Raw genomic sequence first — 23,474 nt, forward strand, 5'->3', positions numbered from 1 at the left:
TTGTCAAGCACCAGGAATGGAAGTGCTTCCAGTGCCCAGCTTACAACATCAAAGTACTTTGCCTTCTGGAATATTGAAAGGACTGTTCCACCTTGCCCCAACAACCCAAAGCTTCTAATCTTTGGCTTTAAATGTCTAAGCTACCAGAGACAGCCACTGCAGTGCTCTTTCCGACAGACAAGTAGATCTTACAATGGATGGACAGATTGGAAACTCCAATGAGTATAAATTGATAGCTGCTGTAAAAAAGGGAACCAAGGCCTGCAACACCAGGCTAGGGCTAACAAGAGAACCTCCACTTTCTCATCCATCATCCTGTGAAGAACTCTGTTAAGCACTGCAAATAGTGGGAAGGCATAAAAAGGCCACTGGGCCATTGAACACTCATTCTGTCCATTGCGCAGCTTGCGGACAACTCCGAAGAGAGCAAAACATTGGGGATAAATGAATTATTCTGGGATGCAGAATGGGTCAGCCATTGTGTCCTGACGCTCTAGAAACAGATGAGGAGAAAGACGCATGGTCACTGAGGATGGGAAGACACATTTCAGCCTGTCCGCATGCCCATTCTTCATCCCCGGGAGACAGACTGCTGCTATTGAAACAATCTTCTCTACTGAAGTGGTTTATTTATGCCCTTGTAATCTGACTGTCCGAACCTGGACCAACTCATTCTGAAGAAGAGTAGTAAAAGATAACAGAGCCTTGTGTGCTGCAACCCGTTCTTTCTAGGTGGAAGAAGTCTCCTGTTCCTTGGCTGACCAATGACCTTGGGTGGCCTGCTCCCCCTAATGTGGCATTCACCCACTGCTACTAGTATCCATTGTCACAACTAGAGCTTGGGGTGGAGACAAAGGCATGCTCCAGGCCAGATGGGAATGGTTTAGTCACCATTGAAGATTTTGATATATATTGTCTGGGACATTGAATCAAGTTTCTCGTAATCCCATGATTTCAGATCCCAATGGGCAGCAGATGGTTCATTGTTGGATAGAGATGCAGGCAAGCCCAAGGGACTAGAAGTAAGGCAGCAGACACATACCCTTATGCCCTCAGCCAGTGTCTTGCAGGGACTTTTGACATGGAAGGGAAAAGACCATAACCAAGATATGTCGGGAACATATTGCCATTGAAAAGAAGATTCTGGACTGGAAAAACATGTAACTTTGCCTTGTCCAACAGGAATCCATACCCTATTTCACAATTTCACAATTTCACAAAAAGAAGAAGTACAAATCAAACTGCCAACCCTTGAGATTATAAAATACCACAAATCGAGGCAGGACCTTGGTGAAAACTCTTGGAGCTGAGGCAAGACAGTGTGTAAACAGTCTGACATGGAAATGGATTTCCAGAGCATAGAACCTTTGGGAATCCTTATGGGAATGTGTAAGTAAGCACCTAGTTAATCCAGAGAAACTAGAAACATACCTGGAGCCACCAGGGGAATAATGTCCTGGAGAGTGAGTGTTTTGAATTTCTGTAAGAGTAAGGATATAAGAGTTCACTTTCTTTAAATCCAGATCTGGACAGACATGCCCAGAAGGCTTTTACACCAAGGACAATGGAAAACATCCCTGTCCTTTTTCTGCCCAAGGAACTTGTACCATTGCACCATGGTTAAGCAAGTCCTCAATATCATTCTTCAATGATTGCTGATGATCTGGGGAGTGAAGGGTAGGAGTCACCTGGAAGAAATGTTCTGTAGTGATCCGAAAGTATACATGATAACCACTCTCCACAATTTAAAGAACCCAGGAATTTGTGACTGCAGCCTGCCAGATACTGAAGAAATGCAGAATCCTCCCTCCCACGACATAGACGCAGCTTTAACACTGAGGGACCCACCCCAGCTTTGACATGTGCCATTAAAAGACTGGCAGGATCCTTTGATGAATAAGGTGGAGGTCCAAAAGACCATCAACATCCAAACTCTCTCCCTCTAGTTAGTTGAAGAACTGGTAACTTTCAGTCTTCAGCTGATGTGTTTAACCGGTTCCTCAAGTTGAAAACCAAACAGGTTGACCCTACTGAGGGAGAGATGACTCAGCAAAGTCTCTACGAGTCGTCTCCTTTTCGTGATCTCATCCAGATATGCGTCTAGCCGCTATTGCAGATCTTGATGCCAATGCCGCTGCACATAGTTTATCAAATGAACCATCAGACAGGAATTTCACCTGCTGCTTCATCAATGAAAGATGTGATGTACAGTCCTTGGCCAGCTGCACTTCTGCCAGTGCCTGAAAGTCATGTAGCAGGGGCTGATCAGAATGGATAGCACATGTACCTGCCCTCAGAGCACACTTAGATGCTATGTGAGAACTCCCTACAATCTACTGCTTCACTACTACAATCTTGTTATCTGTGGCATCCGGAGGAGAAGCTTATCCACTGCAATGGTTCCCTGTGAGGACAACTCTGGCATCAGTGAATACACTCTCAGCTACTAAGAGCTTGTCCTGTGAAAAACATCCAAGGGATATCTTTTGGAATGGAACTTAGGGAAATTGATTTACTCAATGGCAGCACATTCTGTTGAAATTACCCCACTAATCGCTTTGTGGACTAGGAGAGAAACTGGCTTCTTACACGTGTATGGAGAGAAAAGAATCAGCATCCTTCTCCAGTATTGCAGTTGCAGAAGGAAAATATTCTTGTGCATCTGTTAATTCTCTCCTCTGGACATATCTCCCTCTATGATCTCCCTCTTTTCCAAAGGGATCTGGGTCTAAATCCTAGGCAGGAGAATCCCGTCTTTCTTTGCAGGGGGTCTTCCTATTGCCAGGAAGGCCGCCTGAACTGCCTTGTTAATTTTCAATTGAAGCAGCTCTAAAGGAGGTTGGCTGATTTCTGTCATTGTGGGGAGCTTATTCCCCTAAGGTCTAATTTTACTGTAGGGCTTTTGATGCTCCATAGCAGCTGGCAGCCTTCATGACAATATTAATGCTTATTAACCTCACCAAGAGCTGTTTGCTGAATGCATAGGTAACATTTTCCACTTTACTGTTTCCATAGCAACCAGGACTCGAGCCAAAACGTAGTGGACCGCTGCCATCACTAGGTCAGGCATCGCTGTCCCAGCTCTGGAAACAAAGGCTGCTAAGATCACACGGTGCCTCTAATCTCTCTGCGGAGGTGGTAGATGCAACTATGGTGACAAATAACCCCAACATAAAGATTGGCCTGCTTTGTCTATCCCAGACAGCCCCAATGCTTGCCTGGGGCACAGAGGAAGGCCACTGGTGGAGGTCTATCTGCAGTTCATATTAGTTTAAAAGCTCACTTTTCATATCAACATAATAATAAAATAATAAAGGATTAGAATTACTATATATAGGTGTTCTGCAAAGAGAGCAGAGTTGCAGAGAAAAACAGGAAGTGATATTGGTTAGTCCTGCCTTTATGGGTCATGGTACTGGAAGGCGCTATATACGGCCATATTGGTAGGGGCTAATTTTAATATTACTAGTATGGGCGACATAAGTTCCCTGGTTACACAGAGCTCATGTGGGTAAGGACTGGGACAAGGCAGGTAATGCAGAGCCATGCACTACATTTCATCCAATGGCTGATCAAGGTCTGATAAGCATGAGCAAAATGTCACTCCTTATTGGCAGCAGTCTTACCTGAGCTGAGATCTTTCGACCGTGCTCCAGTTCTGTGTCCAAATATCCATTGTTCTCTTTTCCTAACCCCTACAGATTCAAGAGATAAAGAAACATGTCAGAAACAGCATTTGGTTTTAATTATTTCCAATGCAGGGGCATCGCGTAATCGGTTGTGGCTCAGGTGCATGTATCTGCTGGTGCCTTCCTCCCTCATTCTGAACCCCCCCCCCATGGAGTACATTATTTCTCCCAAGTTCACCATATGCACAATGCTTCTACCTCGCTCAACACATTTCCTGTCTGTTCAGTGTCCTTACAGTGCTTCTGCCTCACGCAGCCCACACCATGCTTGTAGACTGCCTCGCCTCACTCAGCACACTTGGAGGTAGATTTATAAACTCAACGAAAGTTGCAGCACCACATTGCGTGAGCAGGAGCGAGCAGAACAGTGCCATATCTACTAAGATCTGTAATGCTGAATTTCTCTCCCCCCCCTGCACTTTTGACAATTTTAATTTAGTGTAACATTACTTCCTATGGATTTTATTTTCAGTTCCTACCTCCATTATTTTCCATGGGAGGGTGATACCGTACCAGTGGTCGGCCATGTGTGGTAATCGACTTACTACTGCCTCTTTTTTGGCAATAGTAATGTACTCCTAAAATTTAACTCAACACCCTTTTTCAGGTACTTGAGGCGTGCAAGTCTACACTTTTTAGTAACTTTACACTGAGATTTAGTGAATTATCAAAAGTAGTAGTTACTGAAAACTAAGAGTAAATTACACATGTAAATTACCCACACATGTAAGTTACCCTTGTAAATAGCATCCTTAGGCTTTAAAATGCAAGTCATTAATCTCAATATCTAGTATTTTACGGAATAGTATCTAGTGTGACTGGTTAAGTCCTTCATTTGTATCTCGAGAGACCACACCACAGTAGGAATTGTCATAATTCACAAGAGATAGCTATATATTATCATCTATTGAACAATTGGTTCTCCTTCATGTGTTGTTGACTAATAAAATTTAACTTTTCTAATGTAGGGGCTACTCAGATTGTAATTGATGTTGCAGTTTTAGGGAATCTGTCTGCAATGCTGGAGAGTATTTGCATTATGACAATACAACATGTGGTAGCCGTAAGGTAAATAGCTAGAAAGGTGAATGCTCAATTTACCCTTCACCTCCTCAACCAACCTGTTTGAATGCCCAGTTGCAAATGCACCAGTTGCATCATTCTAATTTTGACCCTGTTGAAATAATGCTATCAGCCAAAGAAGTGTCCTCATTATGGCTCCATTTTGCTGGTGTTTAAGTATGGAATGTTTTCAGGTAAATATATTTATTTATTTTAAATTGATATATTTACAAGGCATCCAGCTATCAGCAACATTATCTCCTTGGCACCATCAACTAGTAATGAACAATCCTGACTAACCAAAGGAATAAAGCAAACACAAGGAGATGATGGACGAAGTGCTGGGAGGACCTGGCCTGGCAGTTCGGGCTCGACAGTACCCATTGGGTGCAGGGTCAAGACTGATTTGCATATGGCTGGGTCCAAACTGGAATAGCATGGTGAGCAAACAAAAACGATGGATTAATTCTCCGATCTCTGTACTGGGGTGAATGTATGACATCGTTCTGCATTCTGTCCATCACTTGTTCTTTTTGCTTTTAACCAAAGGAATACTCAGAAGGAGTGAATCTTAGCCTGAAAGACAACCTCCAGTCTCCTCCTTAAATTGAATTTTTGAATGACCAACAGCCATTGATTTCATCTCCTTCCCAGGTGTATAAAGACATTGGGCCCAATCTATAGTAGGGGGGACGACTGCCTGCCATAGTTAAAGATCTCTGCTGGCCTGAGGGCACTTAAGGTGTGCTGAGCGGCCTGGTCGTTTAATGTAACTGTTGAGCAAACTTTTTTCTTTTACAAAAACAATTTCCAAAGTTGGAGTTTGTTTTTTTTATAAAACAAAATACTAATAATCCTAACACACTGTAAATTTTCCTCATTTTTCTTTTCCAGTTCAGGTCTGCCAGGCTTTCCCTGGTGATCTCAAACAGAAAAAAGTACATCAGACAGGGCAGACGGATGGTCTGACATTCTTACCCAGACAAACTTAGGCCCCCCAGGCTGTTGGTGTAAGGTTTCCACTGGGGCGTGACGGTCTGCCCAACCTTTGTGCTGGAGTCCCCTGTCCTCCAAATTTTAAATCAGGCCCATAGACTCCAGGTAGAGTGGGGCAGCTCAATAGATACATCTATATGGCAAGAAAACATGCAAAAGTTTGCTCTTAGTTTATTACTTCTTGTGGCTATCAGGCAGATGAAATGTGAATTAAGCACTTGTTATCAAGTATCAGATTTTTCTCTGACAAAACAAAAGCTTGGAAGTCACTTGTGGAGTCAAACTTACTCGAGAAGCTAAAGTGCAATAAATTATATTTTCCGTTTGGGACACATTTAAAAACCTTTCTTGCATCCAAGATAGCTAGCAATGACAGACTTGAAATCAGCACCTACAAATTGCAGAAACTCTCAAAATCTCCTTAGTGGAGGTGCTTGAGCCATCAATTTCACGTGCATTTTGCAATGTTGAAAAAACACTTTGTAAAGAGTAAAGTTTGAACCTCAAAAAATGGCTCATGTGTGTCGAAATTCTAGCAAAAAATATGCGGATTAAAGGTCCTGCTCCTACATCTTTTTTTGAGCGACACAGCTGTCCAGTGAAAAGTTCGTTTATGGGAGGATCTTTATGTGCAAAAACTGCTTTATTGGGATTTATTTTTGACAAATATACATATTTGTTACTTTGACAACATCACAACAAATCTTGTAGATTTCACTCAGGCACTTTTCCGAGGTTTTCCTGCATCGGACCGCCCACACTGCGACGGTACTGATGCAGGTCTAATGTGGCGTTGGGGTTTAAGGCATGGTGCATCTCCCTTGATGCGTCACGTTGTAAATCCGTCACAGCATGGTGCTTGCTTTACGCCGCCGCTGGGTCACAGAAGTGACTCAGCGGCAGCGCAAATGCTTTGCAAGGGCCTCGTAAATCTGTCCCTCAGTATGGTTGGGGCCAAAGCTGTGTCCAAGCCTGACCTGTTTTAGTTTGTTTGTGGCAGATCCACCCACCTTTTTTTAAATTATCTAACTCATTCTCACCAAAGATGGAGTCTACACATATCCCATGTCACCTATATGGGGAGGACTTGATTCTCCTACACTACATGCCATTATGCCTACAAAGGAAATTAGAAACTCTTGAAGCATAATGTAAAAAGAATTTTCTAAAAATATATTTAGAAAAATCTAAGATGGAGATCTTTGGCAAAAGTGTAAGCAACTTCAAATGGAGACTGGATTCTATCCCGGTGGAAGTGATGAACTCATGTAAATGTTTAGAACAGACGTTCACTAGGAACCTCAAATGGAATACCCACATGAAAAATGTAAAGACCGGAGTTCTGCTATAAATGAGTTGTTTCATAAAATTCAATGAGATGTATGGAGGGCTCTCACTTGCCCCTCTTTATGAAAGTATAGTATGGGGCAGAGCTTCTTTGCCTAGATCCAACACTTATTTGGGAGCCAGTAGAGACTGCATCTTTCAAATATTTACTTAGCATTTCTATAGGAGCCATGGAGTAAAGTATAAGGTGGGAATTCAAACACATCTCATGGCATCTTATGGTCATCTTCCGCACACTGAGGTTCCTGAACAAGTTATCCTATGATGAAGAACCAACCAAATTTGGAAAGTTATGCTGAGATGAAATTCTTATTAGCGAAAGAAAGTGGGCCAGGGCTATGCTTGATAGGGTCAATGAAATTAAAACTATGCACACTTTGATGGAATCAAGAAGAACCTCGGTACCTTTCCCCAACAAAAAAGCACTGAGGGAGTCGCCCTTAAAGTGTCCCATAACCTGGATGTGGCTTATCTGTTGGAGACACCTTCAGTAAGGTTCCCATTGAATACCTTAGGTCATGATGATGTTTTCCCGGCCGTACCTTACCCCGTTGCCTGAACCCAAGCTGTGTAGGGAAATTTTGTAGATGAGGCTGGGGTGCAATCTACATTTCTCAAGGCCTTAATGGCACATGGGTGTAAACATGTGTTTTGTTTGTGTTTTTTAAATGTGAATTTTTCTTTACGTCAGGTTTTTTTATGGATTGTGCTTTCAACAAGTCTGCCTGCATCAAGTTTTTATGGCCTATGTTTTTAAAATATCAGATGCAATCCAAACTAATGCAGTTGCGCTTTTGTCCAATATGTGATATTTGGACGTGGCAGTGGGAATTACACATTTTCTAATTTCGATTAAACAGAACTTTTGATATTGTGTTTTTATATTGTTTTTGGCTCTCTGTATTAATTGTTTTTAGAATGTTTTAATGGACAATTTTAAAAATAAACGTATTGATACTATTACTAAGCAAGACACAACGCAGCACGTTATTCAGAGTCCAATCACAGTGCAGATATGTTTCATTATGATATGCCCTAGCGGAATCAACATTTGACTGTACCTGAAACACCCGGAAGATGCCTCTTTTCACTTGTAAACCTAGACCTTTAAACTCTTTCACCCCCCATGGTTGGTAGCACTGCAGTCCTACACATCTCAGTGAAGAAACCATCAATACAGTTATTTTCTCAGGCATTCCAGTCAACAGCATCTATACATCTCCTGCACACTGCACCTCCCAGAACATAAGGTGAAGTTTGTGCTTCCAATATTCACACTTCATTTCCCTGAAACATAATGTCCTGCCTACATTTTCAGCAGATAAATTCACATGGACAATATTATGTGCCTTAAAGTGATTATGAAGAAACCCAAAGTGAGATAGTGGCTGCTTGCCTTTGCCATCTCCTCTTCTATCACCGCCTGCATTTTTTTAGCTTTTTTCTCTTCTTTCTCCCGCATCTCCTTCTGGTGTTTAATTGCTTTCCTTTTCTTCTCAATCAGCTTGTTCACATCTATGCCAATCTGGAAGAGAGTATTTATTTATTACATTTTTATATAGCACTGGCTAGACCCAAGGGTATCAGAGAGTCTTACATGTTTTGAGAATAAATTTACAAAACGTACATGATGAAAGTCAAGTGGGCTTCGCAAACAGTCATACAAAAAATATAGGACAACAGAGCATTAAAGTAGACCCCGACAGTAAGGATACAGTAATATACGGCAATCAAGCAATTGGGTACTGAGGAAGTCCCACACCTGATCTGGGAGAAATTCTCATATTATGGAATTCCAGCCTCCTAGTCTGTAATGAAGCAGCACAGTAGCAGAGTCAATCATTCAGGCACCAAAGCCCGATGGATCCCCAGAATTGTAGAGTACAAGCAATTCAACAGAAAAGGAGTGAAGCTGACTTGGGCAAAATGAACCAAGGTATACAGCAAACACTGTTATGATGAAATGTCCTTCCACTTAAGAAGAACATTTGTCTGGTCTAATTTCTAAAAGATACACTGTGAAAGTTTACAATATCTAACACAAGGTGTAGTTCCAATATCACAGATGAGGCTGGTTCATTTTGTTGTGAATGACTGAGTAATGCAGCCTTGTACAGAATCCTTCTACAAAGTGTTTAGTTTGTCCTTCACCCTAGGGTGCAGGCATGGCAGCCCTTTGGAGCAAAGAGCAAAATCCTGAGGATGAATCTCGAGTGGACAGCTCAGAAAATTTGCAAAAGAGCATCATTGGTCCTTGCCCCCTTTTTCAATAACAAAGAATAAACCCATCTCCAAATTGGAATTTGAATGGTATGTGCTTTGAATCATTTGCTTTGATAAACAAAATGTGACTGACCCAAAAGTGGCTCATGAAAAATGTTACTGATGAATGCCTTAATGAACAGAGAAAAAAACCCTTACAGAGAAGGTTTGAGCATCCAGAGTCCAATAAGAGACAAAGAAAGCGGATCAAAGATGTGTCATCCCATATTATAATAATCTGGACTGTCTTGGGCACTTAGCGAACAACGACACATAATAAGAGAGGTAAGGGAGAAAAGAGAGCAAATTTAGGGGACTGTTCTAAGAAGGGAGTTATGAAGAATATTGCTCTTCAGATGCTCTTCGGTAGACCCTGCAGTGCTGCGTGTGACCGATGTTTTTCCGAGGGATCCTGTTCTCTCACTCAATTATCCTACAAAGGAACACTGAAATCTGCCTGGTGCAGCTAATTACTGAAGATTAAGGGCCAACTGTGATTCATAGGAGCTGGGCATTAGATCACAGCTTCTGTGATGGGTAATTTGCCATATTTGTATATCCTTCCTTCCTAGGTTACCTAGTTTTATAGCAATGGTCTGCTCCTGTTCAGGCAGCCTTAGAGTTAGTGCTGTCTTGTCTCTTTGGAATTCCCTACAGACTACATAATATGGCTACTTATCTCCTGTGCTTGCCTGCGAATTCCCTCTTTCTCAATTCATCCCATCTGGCAACCCAAGATATAAGATATTAGCGGTGGTTCAGCCTAGACAAGATGTTTGCTGCTACCATTGGTGCCTGAAGTGGGCGGGAAAGATAAAGAAGAATCTTTATTAACAATCTCATTTGGTAAAAGCAGGAGGAACTACTATTCTCACCCTTTCCCTCACTGTCAAATCCTCATCAATAGAAAAACCAAGTTTTTGACCTTGGATGCTGCTGAAGGTGGAGATCCCACGCTATCAACCTCTTGCATCCCCACCTCATTAGGGGATTAGGGAATGCCAGTTTTCTTGACAGCACAGCTGCCACCGGCTCTGCCATGGGCACAACCCTCTTTACTGGACATCATGGCTTTAGTATCCCTTACCCTCGTTGGGTAAGGCCATTTGATGCCATGTAGCCATGTTTTTCCTTAAACGAAAAATAATCAATGGCCCCCACGCACTGGGAGGAACGTCGCAGCGTCTCATTGACACAGATTTTTCAATTTCTAAAGCTAAACCCAACTCTGGAGGGAAATTAAATTTACAGAAATGCTGACAGGCCCCCATGCCCTTATTCAATGGTGAACCAAACACATAAAAGCAGATGGAAGGAATGCTTGTCAATAGTCTAAACCACTGGAAATTGCTTCAGGTATCTTTCCAACCCACCGGTTTTTGCACACTCTTCTGTTTCAGACAGAGGCCTGCCGGAAGGGAACACAAGCAACCCAGACGGGTTTCTGCCTTATTAGGCTTCGTCAGTGAGGTATGACTTGGATCCTATGGCACAGCGGGCAAGGGACTCAAATCTGGGCATACTCTTGGCTTTTGAGGGTGTACAATCAAACACACAAAAGGTGATAGGAAGAATGCTTACATATAGTCTAAGCAAACACAAGGAGATGATGGACGGAGTGCTGAAACTTTTCAAACACTCACCCCCAGTCACCGATCTGGGTTGAATCCATCATCATTCTTTACCTCACTTCGCCACCACTGGTAATCACTCAGGGTAGCATTCCAACCCATCATTTTTGGCCCACTCTGCCACTCCAGCAGAGGCCTGCCTCATGCAGATCAGCCCCATATGGGAACAGTCTGTTCCAAACGGCAGGCAGAGGTTAGGCAACAAATGCAGCCAACCCTGTGGAGGACTTAGAATATGGCAGGCCAGCAATAGCTGGGTGATTGAAGGTAGTTACTCCACTGTCCCCGGCTATTAGCACACTCTAAACAATATGTGAATTGGGTAATTTGCTATTTTCATTATGGACTGGTCTGAGCTTAAAGAAAAATATAGCCTCATGTCCCAATCACCTGAAACAAATAGTGTGCTTAATATAGGAGCTGATAAAATCCAAACTTCTCTTTTTTCACTGAGCTAGCATCCACATGTCCAGAAGATAACTGCACTCCCTGAAGAAATAACAATTCCCTATCTCTGGACATCAATCTGCTTCCCGGAACCTCTTGTCCTTCTACTCTACCTCTTGCCCACTCTCTACAGAGAAGTGTGGCTCAATGGTTAGAGCGGCAGACCCTGATGCAGAGGTCTGGCCCGGGACCAGGGTTCAATTCCCGTCTCGGCAGGTCTTGGGCTCAATTTCCTCAGACCTGATTTCTCGCCTCGGTGCCTATTCTAATCATGGGTCCCACTCTGCAACTCTGGGCAATAGCTTGCTTAATCTCCACAACGGCCCCAAAAGCGCTGGGATGCCTGGCTGCACCTGGGGGGTGCCCAGGAGTGGACATTTCCCAGGGAAGCCAGGAAGGGTTCCTAAGCGGTATATGGACAGCGCCGGGACACCTCCGGTGGAGGTAGCTGTGCGCTTTACAAATTCCGACATTTACATTTTACAGTAGTTTGATTTCCTTTTCACCTTAAGTCACCTGGCTAATCTGCCCACACTTACTATAGAATCCTAACAGCCAATCAATCAAGGTTTCATATAGCACTGCTAATCACCTGTTAGGGTATCCTTACTGCTTGAAGGTCAACAACTTGTTTCAAACTAATCTGCTTAGCCACAGCTTTCCATACCAGGGTACGAAGTCTTTCTAAGGGAGGATGGGGTCAAATATATCAGGAGTGTGAAAGGAGTGAGCCACATTCTGTGCATTATGACTTCACCACCCAAATGTGGTCTATCCCCTCCGCCAAAAGGAAAGTAGGCAAACCCTGCATGCATGTGGCACAACATCCCACATCCCAGTCAACCGCGGTGTAAAACTGAGGCTGCCTCCTTCTGTCGCCCAAGCACCAGGGCCTCTATACCAGATAATAACATATGCCACTGTATGGTACCCCGCAACACTCACCTTGCTCTTTAGGGCCTCTGAATACATCTCTGCATTTGCAAAATAGACTGTGGATGAAGAGTGGAAAATCATCAGCCCCGGGACCTGTCTGGTCTGTAAATAAACAAAGAAAAGTCATCAAGAAGGGACAAGAGCAACCTGAGACACTAACAATGGAGATGGTGAGAGAAGGCTCAGAAAATACGATTTAGGGCATGATTCTGTCGCAACAATGACAGAGTTCCCTCTTTGTCAAACTGAAGTTCCGCTCATCTCATTTAGATAAGTATGTTAGCGATGGAGAGTACTCCGTCTCAGCTACTGACATACTCCTTCGACTGCCCGACAGAGTAACAGCCATGGGAGGTTTGTCCGTTTGTCCACTCGCCCTATTTAGAGTGAACAGACAAATGGGCAGTTTTTACTGTCACACACCACCATCCAAAACGTAGCAGGAAGTGAAAGTAAAAACATTTTAATGACCCCCGCTGTGGGAAAAAATTTACTTTGTGACTTTGTTTTTTAAAATTAAAAGATATTGACAGCGTGCTGTACAGCACAGTTGTGTTGATGGAGCCTTGTGGCACACTATCAATGCACTGACAGGAACCCCTTTGAGGGTGGTTCCTGCCAATGAAACAGATGTTTGCTCAAGCGGCAGACATCTCCAAATCCAGAATCTGGGCATTTCAATGATGGTGTAAAATCAGTTCTCCTAACTTTAAATCAAACCCAATGCCTTGTAGTGTTTGTATATTGTGCTGCATGGCATTTCGGTGAATAGCCCTTCAACTGGTCTTTTAGGAGGCATGGCTTACCTTCTCAAACGTATCAACTTCTCTGTAGATACCCAAATCAGATACCTGCCCCAGCAGTGTGAAGTGGGATCTGGAAAAGAAATGGAACAGTGTTTAGTATGCTTTCATTGCCCTAGTTCCTTACATGGCCCAGCCCAAGATTTCTGGAAACCTCAGCATGCCTTAGAAATATCCAGACTAAAATATAGGCTGGCTGTCTTTTAAAAAAAATATTCCATTTCATTGCAGTTTTCAAATAAACAACCCTATATTATCAAACAGATAAAGGCAAGTATGAGCGTCCGAAGGGGGTGGTTACCCACATATATGCAAACATTAATTTAAAAAACACAGAAAGGATGGATTCAGAACATTAGGTTAAGGCTGAGACAGCAGCAGCTCACAGTGTTGACCCATTAGAGAGGCGTAAAACTAGACCGCAATCCCAGGCAGTAACTTGGGGGGCCTTCACCACACCCATCTCTCATACATCTAGCGAAGAGGCAAATACCACTCTCATATCCAATTCTGCAACCTAGGTACTTACTCTGTGGATATTATTTAGAGTTTGACAGTGAAGGCGGCTTCCCTAACACAGTTTATCCACCTCATTTAGAGGTGGCAAAAACACCAGGTATCCTCAGCCGGGCTCTGCCACTTGTAGCCTTTGACCAGTGGTCTGGTTTACCCGAAAAAGAAACAATGCAAATGACCCCCATGTGTAGGGGGAAAGTATGTCATTGGCATGTTGTTTTTCAGAAACAAATCCAGCTTTGGGTTTTATCTGAGAAAAAACACCAGGGCAAAAAACATGTTCTGTGTATCCACTGCATTGATGGGTGCACAGAAGGCAGGTGAGGATCTCATAATATGGTAGATGGTCTTTCACCCGGGATGGGAGACCCTAGGTGCGGCTGACTTGGCCGGCTCTTGATTGTCTTTTTGTTGGGCTCGTTTACAGTTTAGCAGAATTTATCAACTTCCATAAAAGGTCTCTTCACCCACCCCACCAAGGTTGTGATACCAAAGGGGATGATGGACTGAGCATTTGAGCAAATCAAACACTCACCCCCAGTCAACTGATCTGGGTATAATCCATCACCATGCTTTAGCTCACTCCACCATCCCAGTTCAGACATGGCCATATGCAAATCAGTCTGACCCTGTGCGTCATGGGAACAGTCCAGCCCAAACTGCCAAGCCATGTCTTCCCTGGACCGGAAACAAGCATCCTGGGACCGGTTTCGAGTTCATAACCCTCATCAGCCAGGCTATCTTGAATCCAGTGGCAGTGAGCAAGGGACCCACGTCTGGGCATACCCTGCCAACTTAGGGCGAACAAAGCAAAACCAAAGGGGATGATGGACGGAGCGTTTGAGCAAATCAAACACTCACCCCCAGTCAACTGATCTGGGTTTAATCCATCACCATTCTTTAGCTCACTCCACCACTCCAGTTCAGACATGGCCATATGACAATCAGTCTGACCCTGTGCCTCATGGGAACAGTCCAGCCCAAACTGCCAAGCCGTGCAACATTCCGTCCATCATCTTGTGTGTTTTGCTGTTCGCCCTATGTGGAAAGGGTTTACCCAGACGTGGGTCATGTGCTCACTACGCCACTGGAGTCAAGCTATCCTGGCTGATGACGGCTGATAGCCAGAAACCGGTCCTAGGATGCTTGATTCCGGTCCAGGGAAGACATGGATTGGCAGATCGGGCTGGACTGGTCCCATGAGGCACAGGGTGAAGACTGATTTGCATATGGCCATGTCTGAACTGGGGTAGCATGGTGAGCAAAGTAACGATGGATTAAACCCAGATCTTTGACTGGGGGTGAATGTTTTGCCAATGTGCAACATTCCGTCCATCATCTTGTGTGTTTTTCAAGGTTTTGGTTCAACCACATCATTTAAAATTGGAGGAACAGCAGGGTTTTCACAAGAAGAGACTAAGTTGACCCTGAAAGAGGAAGCCCTTGGCTTGGCGGCCCTTCCACATCAACAATGCCATGTTACAAACGTCTATGGCGGAGATCTTGTAAAGTGCAGCATTCGCTGACGCTTCATGTCGCTTGAGTCATACAAGGGAAAAATGACCGACAGTTGTCTACCAGGTGAAGAGGTAGGGTTTTAGCAATTTTCTAAAGCATAAAAAAATTTGTCTCAGCACTCAAATGGCAGTGACCAATTGTAGGAGGCTTGCTTAGTATATTGTGCACACTTATTTAAGTGGAGCACCGTGCACTTATTCAGACAACCCTTATGATGAATTTAGTGGTCTTGGACAACCTTAGAAAGCTCTCTAAGTGGTAGCTGTGAAGAGCAGCTTTCAGTCTTAGTCCAGAAGGAGTGTGTAGCAGCTCGTTTTACTAGTACTAATCATATAATTATATAGGTTTAGTGAAAAAGAACCACACAGTGTAGTTATAAAAATATGTATTTATTATAAACACTAACTCATTGCAATATCTCCTCCCTGGAGATATAATCACAATACACACAATACTTCAGTAATAGAACACGTAAGTAGCACAAATACACAGTAGGGGGAGACCAAATCAAATACATTAAGTGGAATGCGAACCATGACCGAAGTTGAGACTGGATCCAGAAGACTTAGGAGAGCCAAGGACCCAAGGAACCACCCAATGTAAGCACCCAGGAACCCCGAGGTGGCCGTGTGCAGAGTGGGTACACAACAGCGTGCTCAATACAAGTCAATGGGGATATCACAGTTGCAGTGTTCAAGAAGAAGGACCCTTCCCAGAAGACCCTTACAGAGGGTATGGGGGGCTTCCAGGAGGAGCCCCACAGTGCATGGAATCATACCTCCAACACTGTTTATGGTGTTGGGGTATGCTTTCAACATGTTTGATACCAAACATGGCAGGGTTTATTACAGCCAGTTTAGAGTTAGCCATTGCGTAATGACTCATGGCCACTCTATGTATCGCAATGGCTGCTGAACTTACAATGCCTGGAGAATGGACTCCAGAGATTGTAGGGGTGTCCTGCTCATGCAGGGGCACCCTTACACTTATAACCAAGCACCTTGCCTTCAATACTCAAAGGTCATCCTTAAGGGTGACTTATAGGTTTCGGATCACTGACAAAATATCGAATACAAAAATATAGAATACCAAAAATATCGATGAAAAAATATAGAATGCAAAAATATCGAAGTCCTATCTACAAACCGGTAAGTACAAAAATATCGAATCAAAAATATTGTTAAAAAAAACAGTTAGTCAAAATATAGATTTTTTTTAAATGTCTTAAAAGTAATTTAAAATTAATGAAATAATAAATATAATTAACTAAAACATACTTAAAAATACTTAAATAACCTTCAAAATTATTAAATATTTAATTTAAGTTAAAAAAATAAACATACAATTTTATTTTTTAACACATATATATATTAATCAAAAATATACAATATTTTTACCGTAGGATAGCGAGAGGGTAAAATGTACTATTACCACTCCAGGGAGTGCAACAGTAAGGTAAACGTTGGCTAGCGTAGGGGTAAAAATTACTATTCCCACTCCAGTGAGTGCAACAGTAGAGAAAGCGTTGGATAGCGTAGGGGTACAAATTACTATTCCCACTCCAGTGAGTGCAACAGTAGGGATAGCGTTGTATAGCGGGAGGGTAGAATTTACTACTTCCACTCCAGAGAGTGCAACAGTAGCGAAAGCGTTGGATAGCGGGAGGGTAAAAATTACTATTCCCACTCCAGTGAGTGCAACAGTAGGGAAAGCGTTGGATAGCGTAGAGGTAAAAATTACTATTCCCACCTAGTGAGTGCAACAGTAGGGAAAGCGTTGGATAGCGTAGGGGTAAAAATTACTATTCCCATTCCAGTGAGTGCAACAGTAGGGAAAGCGTTAGATAGCGGGAGGGTAAAAATTACTATTCTCACTCCAGATAGTGCAACAGTAGTGAAAGCGTTGGATAGCGGAAGGATGAAAATTAATATTACCACTCCAGTGAGTGCAACAGTAAGGTATACCTTGGCTAGCGTAGGGGTAAAAATTACTATTCCCACTCCAGTGAATGCAACAGTAGGGAAAGCGTTGGATAGCGTAGGGGTAACAATTATTATTCCCACTCCAGTGAGTGCAACAGTAGAGAAAGCGTTGGATAGCCTAGGGGTAAAAATTACTATTCCCACTCCAGTGAGTGCAACAGTAGAGAAAGCGTTGGATGGCGTAGGGGTAAAAATTACAATTCCTGCTCCAGTGAGTGCAACAGTAGGGAAAGCGTTGGATAGCGTTGGGGTAAAAATTACTATTTCCACTCCAGTGAGTGCAACAGTAGGGAAAGCGTTGGATAGCGGGAGGGTACAAATTACTATTTCCACTCCAGAGAGTGCAACAGTAGGAAAAGCGTTGGATAGCGGGAGGGTAAAAGTTACTATTCCCACTCCAGAGAGTACAATAGTTGGGAAAGCGTTGGATACCGTAGGGGGAAAAATGACTATTCCCACTCCAGAGAGTGCAACAGTAGGGAAAGCGTTGGATAGCGTAGGGATAAAAATTACTATTCCCACTCTAGTGAGTTTAACAGTAGGGAAAGTAAAGATTTAATCTATACTACTATTATAAAGGAAGAACTTTGCACCTTTGAGGCGGGTAAACTCGGGAACCACAGCGCCAATCCACACACCCGATACATCATTGTAATCGTCAGGGTGTGCAGATGGACATAGGCTATATAAAGTATAAAAATATGCGTTATTTAAAAAATTAACAACATTTAAAAAAAAGTAGTCCCTTGGAAGTAGAGCCGGCCGTGACCTGCGTGTTGACGTCAGGAGCGTGGGGAGGAGCGGCGTCCAGGAAGGTGAGTGACCTGCAGTTGGGTTTCCAGAAGCGGCATGTACGTGCCCCTGCCAGCATGTCCAAATTTCCGCCAGCTGCTGCCTAAAAGCCACCTCTTGCTTTCACTAACCCGGTGCGACCCATTCCCGAGTGCCGCCTCCCCTTCCCCACCCATTGCTCTCAGCCCTGATCCCAGCTGGGATGCTCGCAGCTAATGATCGCTGATATGACTTCCCTCTTAAACAACAGTGAAACAAAGAGAGAGAGAGAGAGAGGAGGGGAGACGAGCAAGATCGACAGGGCTACTCTCAGCGTCCGACTCAATCTCTCTGGATTGGCTACATTAGCAGGCAAGCTGGCGTCAGGTATCAGAGCGGCCGAGCTTTGATTGGAGAAATCTCTGCATTAGCATTATTAAAGGAGAATTTGTGCGCGAATTTGATGACACACGGTCCGGAGCCCGGGTCTAAATTTAGAAGTTGCATAAAGTAAAAGCTAAAAAAAAGGTCTCCCGTGCCTCGCTCTCTGCCCACATCCACCTTTTAAGGCGCACGTTTCCCGCCCCCTCCAAAGGCTGCAGAAAGATAATCCCTCTGTGGCACTGCTGGGATGTACAGGGAGGGTCAAGCACAGCTTTGAATTGCTTTTTACCCATAAAAGGGATGCGTCACTGGAAGCATGCAATTGTTTTCTCTCACACAAACAGACAACATTCATCTCCAGGAACCCACAGTAGTGTGCGCACATTTATCAGAAGCATGCTACAGTGCAGGTAGTTGCAATCTGCAAAGCAGTGTGGAGATTCAAGGTGGCCTCGCTCTCTGGGAATCTTGGTCACTGAGCAGTCCCCTTCTTACACCCCTTTGCCTTTCATGAATTATAGGAAGGCCCACTGGAGTTATGTGACTGTGGGGCTGCAGGGCTTTTCGCATAATTGTATATTTGCCGCATTTGCCACATAATCCATCCATCATCTGCCTCATAATCTGCAGAGTTTAACAAAAAAAGTTTCTAGCTCAGTTGAAAAGTAAGAAAAAACACAGCGACATGTTACCGCGCGGTGGAAAGACCTTCGCAAACATTGACTGGTCACCTTTCTATAACTCTGGGAATCTTGGTCACTGAGCAGTCCCCTTCTTACACCCCTTTGCCTTTCATGAATTATAGGAAGGCCCACTGGAGTTATGTGACTGTGGGGCTTCAGGGCTTTTCGCATAATTGTAGATTTGCCGCATTTGCCACATAATCCATCCATCATCTGCCTCATAATCTGCAGAGTTTAACAAAAAAGTTTCTAGCTCAGTTGAAAAGTTAGAAAAAACACAGCGACATGTTGCCGCACCGTGGAAAGACCTTCGCAAACATTGACTGGTCACCTTTCTATAATTTATTGCTATATTTGGGTGTTAAACTGGTAGTAATGAGGTACAACTAATGCACAGACAGTGCTATCAAGTTTAAAAATGTCAAAATCTATCTATACTACTATTATAAAGAAAGAATTTTGCACCTTTGAGGCGGGTAAACTCGGGAACCACAGCGACAATCCACACACCCGATACATCATTGTAATCGTCAGGGTGTGCAGATGGACATAGGCTATATAAAAAGTATAAAAATATGCGGTATTTAAAAAATTAACATTTAAAAAAAAGTAGTCCCTTCGAAGTAGCGCCGGCTGCGACCTGCGTGCTGACGTCAGGAGCGCGGGGAGGAGCGGCATCCAGGAACGCGAGGAAGAGTGGCGGACATGGTGCGGGGGAGGAGCGGTGAAGAACGGCGGGATGGCGGTGAGGACCGGCGGACAGGCGGGAGGAGCGGTAAGCGGCGAGGAGCAGCGGAGCGGTGAAATGAGGAGCATAGGGGGAGGAGCGGCGGCTGAGGTAAGGCTCCGGGCAGGCGGGGGTCGGGGCAGGCGGGGGACGGGGCAGGCGGGGGACGGGGCGGGCGGGGGCCCGGGCTGCTTGACAATGTTGGGGCGGGCGAGGGGCCGGGCTGCTGCACAATGTGCGGTGAAATGAGGAGCGCGGGGGAGGAGCGGCGGCTGAGGTAAGGCTTCGGGCAGGCGAGGGTCGGGGCAGGCGGGGGATGGGGCGGGCGGGGGCCCGGGCTGCTTGACAATGTCGGGGCGGGCGGGGGGCCTGGCTGCTGCACAATGTCGGGGCGGGCGGGGGTCGGGGAAGCCTGATTGCTCCCGGACAAGGTCAGGACGGGCTGCTAGTATATTAATAAAAATAAATCAAATATCAATACCAATAAAAAAATTAATTGAAATAAATTACCAATTTAATATTATCTAATTGATTAAAAATACAAATAAATATTAGTTATTATAATTAATTTCCTATTAATACAAATTAATTACCAATTAACAATTAATTAACAATAAATTAAAAATCAATACCAATAAATAAATACAAATGATTTACTTAATTACAATTAAATTACTTCCCACCCTATTCCACTATAAACCCACAACCCGCTACAGAAAATAAATTTATAAAATTAACATAATTATCAATTAATCAAATAATAAAAAATAATTACCAATTAAAAATTAATTAATTACCAAGTAAAAATTAATTAACAATTAATTCAAAATGAATACCAATACATAAATTAACATATTCAATTAATTACAATTAAATTACTTCCCACCCTATTTCCATATATATTAAATTACGCAAAAATTAAATAACATTATTATTTTTTTCGATATTATTAAAAATTCTATATATTTTATTACCTATATTATATACTTCGATATTTTAACTTTCTATAATTTCAATTCGGTATTTTTCACCACTATATTCTGTCCATTCGATATTTTGTCCATTCTATATTTCGACTTCGATATTAGTGCTATTCTATATTTTTGATACAATATTATGCCTGTTTACCATAAGTTTTAAGTATAGTGACCTCAGATATAAGAAATCTTATATCTGTCGTAAGTGGTGCCAGCACCAGCTTATATATGCTGCAATGGCAGGCCTGAAGTCACAATTTGAGTGATCCCCCATAGGTGGCTTTACCCTTGGGTGACCCAAGTGTACCTATGCCCTGGGTACCTTAGTGCCATATACTAGAGACTTACAAGGGTACAGCAGTAGCCAATCCGGGGGGTACCTAAGTAATTAACCATGGCCCAATTTAGGGAGGCTGGGATCCTGATTAGCAGGATCCCAGATAGACTAGTCAGACAACAGAATGACACCAGAAGAAAGTGGGGGTAACCATAAAAGCAGATCCTACTTTCCAACACCAACATTCCATAGCTTATTCGCTGTCACTAAGAGAGCTCTGTTTCCCATCTCAACAGTGCTAGTTCTTGAAATAGACACTAGAAATTGAGAGTCTGACCAGAGGGAGTGACATTGTTAATTAATGCCAAAGGAATTGTTATGACAAATATTCCAGACTCTTCAGAGAGAGATGGTTTTATGCACAAATACTGCCTCCCAAAAGGCTATTCTTTGCTTAATTGGAAGCCAATGTAGTTTACACAGTACTCAAGTTATGTGCACCTTCATCCTTGGTAACCGGATCTGCTGCAGCATTTTGCACTACCTGCAGTGGGTCACTTAGATAGGCTGGTGAGGTAAAATACATGGCATTACCACGGTTGAGCCTCACCTGAATAAGTGCATTTGATGTGTGAACGTCTTCCTTCAGGAAAGGGAATATCATTTTAAAAGATTTTAATTGCCAATAGCATGTTTCTAGTGACATATGTTAATTTGATCTTTGAGGGAAAGATTGAGTTAATGTAAAGAAGTCCAAATGCGTATTGAAGGATGAATTAAGTATTTATTAAGGAATAGGATCCCATCCACAGGATAGCTGCTACAGGTAGAAAGATCCAGGCTTAACTGTCCCTATATTCTAGACTAAACAATCAGAACATACATAAAGAATTCCGGAGCATGTGATATCCTAGCAACAGGCTGCAATGACAGGATGCTACACATCTCCCTCCTTATAACAAAAAGCAAAATTACAGAAAATAATTATTTTACAAAGTCATTTAAATGAGCAGGTACACGTGTAATTCTTGAAGATCTCCTGGTGATGACAGGATCAATGACGTGACGAGGTACCTGTAGATGAAGAACTGGACACAGGAAACTTAGAGTTGTTAACAAAGTCCCTTTTGATCACCACAACCCTGTTCAAGTTCCAAATGCAATGATCAGCTGTTTTGATCGCATTACCCGAAACTTTGATAACTTGTATAGGTTTCAAGAAAGAAGCAGACAACATTTTATTTCTCTCACAGGGATTTTTCATGAGTACAATCTCAACTGTAGCCCCAGGGGAATTACAGGGAAAGACCGTCCCCCACTCATATCATTTTCAACAATAATGGCCTTCCCTTCCAACTTCTGTGGTCATTGACCCAAAATTACTTTCTATTGTTTTATGTATGTGCTACAGGTGTACATCAACCTTCTAGCTTTATGTGCTATTTACAGTCACTGATTTTGGTACTAAAAATCCTTGTGTATATGTATTAGTGTGTGACGCCCTCATTAAATCATGTTCCCTCTATGTGCCCTTCTATCTGAAAAAAGGGGGAGGGGGGTTGGCAGTGCCTCACGGGAGCAACACCCAGGGGAGGATCTGACAGACTGGTACTCGCCTGAATCCTCACGTATCATCATCAGCTACTGCCAACCATGAAAGAAAAGGGGAATAAAACTTGTGCAGTGGAAACAAAAAGTGCAGTTACTATTAAGTGACCCTCTATAGGTGTATTACCGGTGATTTCATCAGGGTTTCCCTTTGTTTAATGAGCCTACCCGGCCCCCGTAGAAGATTCTTCTACGGGGGCCGGGTAGGCTCATTAAACAAAGGCCACCTGGTAATGTATAAAGAACCAAACACGCGCAAATGTCACAAAGTTGGAGACATTTGTGGCTTGAGTAAACTGTGCTTTTAAGTGAATTTTACCCAACCGAGACATAATGAATGCATTGTATGTGTATGTGTGTGTTTTTTTCGCCCTGTTTTCACTGCAGGTACAATAAAGGGAGAATTCAGCAGTGCAAAACTCACGCTGACCCGGGAAACCCTGATGAAATCACCGGTAATATATAGATAGGTGATGAAACATGTTGCTTTTTGTTTTTAATAGAATGAGCAAACAGCATAGAATAAATACGAAATTGCCAGTTTAGCTCTGTTCTTTTTAAACCATTAGGTAGTATAGAACTGGAATTCACAGGCTCTATTACACCTATAGAGGGTCACTTAATAGTAACTGCACTTTTTGTTTCCACTGCACAAGTTTTATTCCCCTTTTCTTTCATGGTTGGCAGTAGCTGATGATGATACGTGAGGATTCAGGCGAGTACCAGTCTGTCAGATCCTCCCCTGGGTGTTGCTCCCGTGAGGCACTGCCAACCCCCCTCCCCCTTTTTTCAGATAGAAGGGCACATAGAGGGAACATGATTTAATGAGGGCGTCACACACTAATACATATACACAAG

General features: G+C 43.1%; 1 protein-coding gene across 1 annotated transcript in view; it reads right to left on the bottom strand.

Annotated features, from left to right (window-relative positions):
* Window positions 1-23,474, bottom strand: part of SLC26A6 (solute carrier family 26 member 6) — a 276,916-nt gene that overhangs the window by 38,245 nt on the left and 215,197 nt on the right. The window contains exons 13-16 of the mRNA XM_078662436.1: window positions 13,177-13,246; window positions 12,380-12,472; window positions 8,491-8,619; window positions 3,627-3,695 (exon numbers count right to left, since the gene is read on the bottom strand). Of these exons, the coding sequence (XP_078518562.1) occupies window positions 3,627-3,695; window positions 8,491-8,619; window positions 12,380-12,472; window positions 13,177-13,246 (361 nt within the window). The remainder of the gene's footprint in view (window positions 1-3,626; window positions 3,696-8,490; window positions 8,620-12,379; window positions 12,473-13,176; window positions 13,247-23,474) is intronic.

This window comes from Lissotriton helveticus, chromosome 9, assembly GCF_964261635.1.
Source record: "Lissotriton helveticus chromosome 9, aLisHel1.1, whole genome shotgun sequence".
NCBI classification, from domain to species: domain Eukaryota; kingdom Metazoa; phylum Chordata; class Amphibia; order Caudata; family Salamandridae; genus Lissotriton; species Lissotriton helveticus.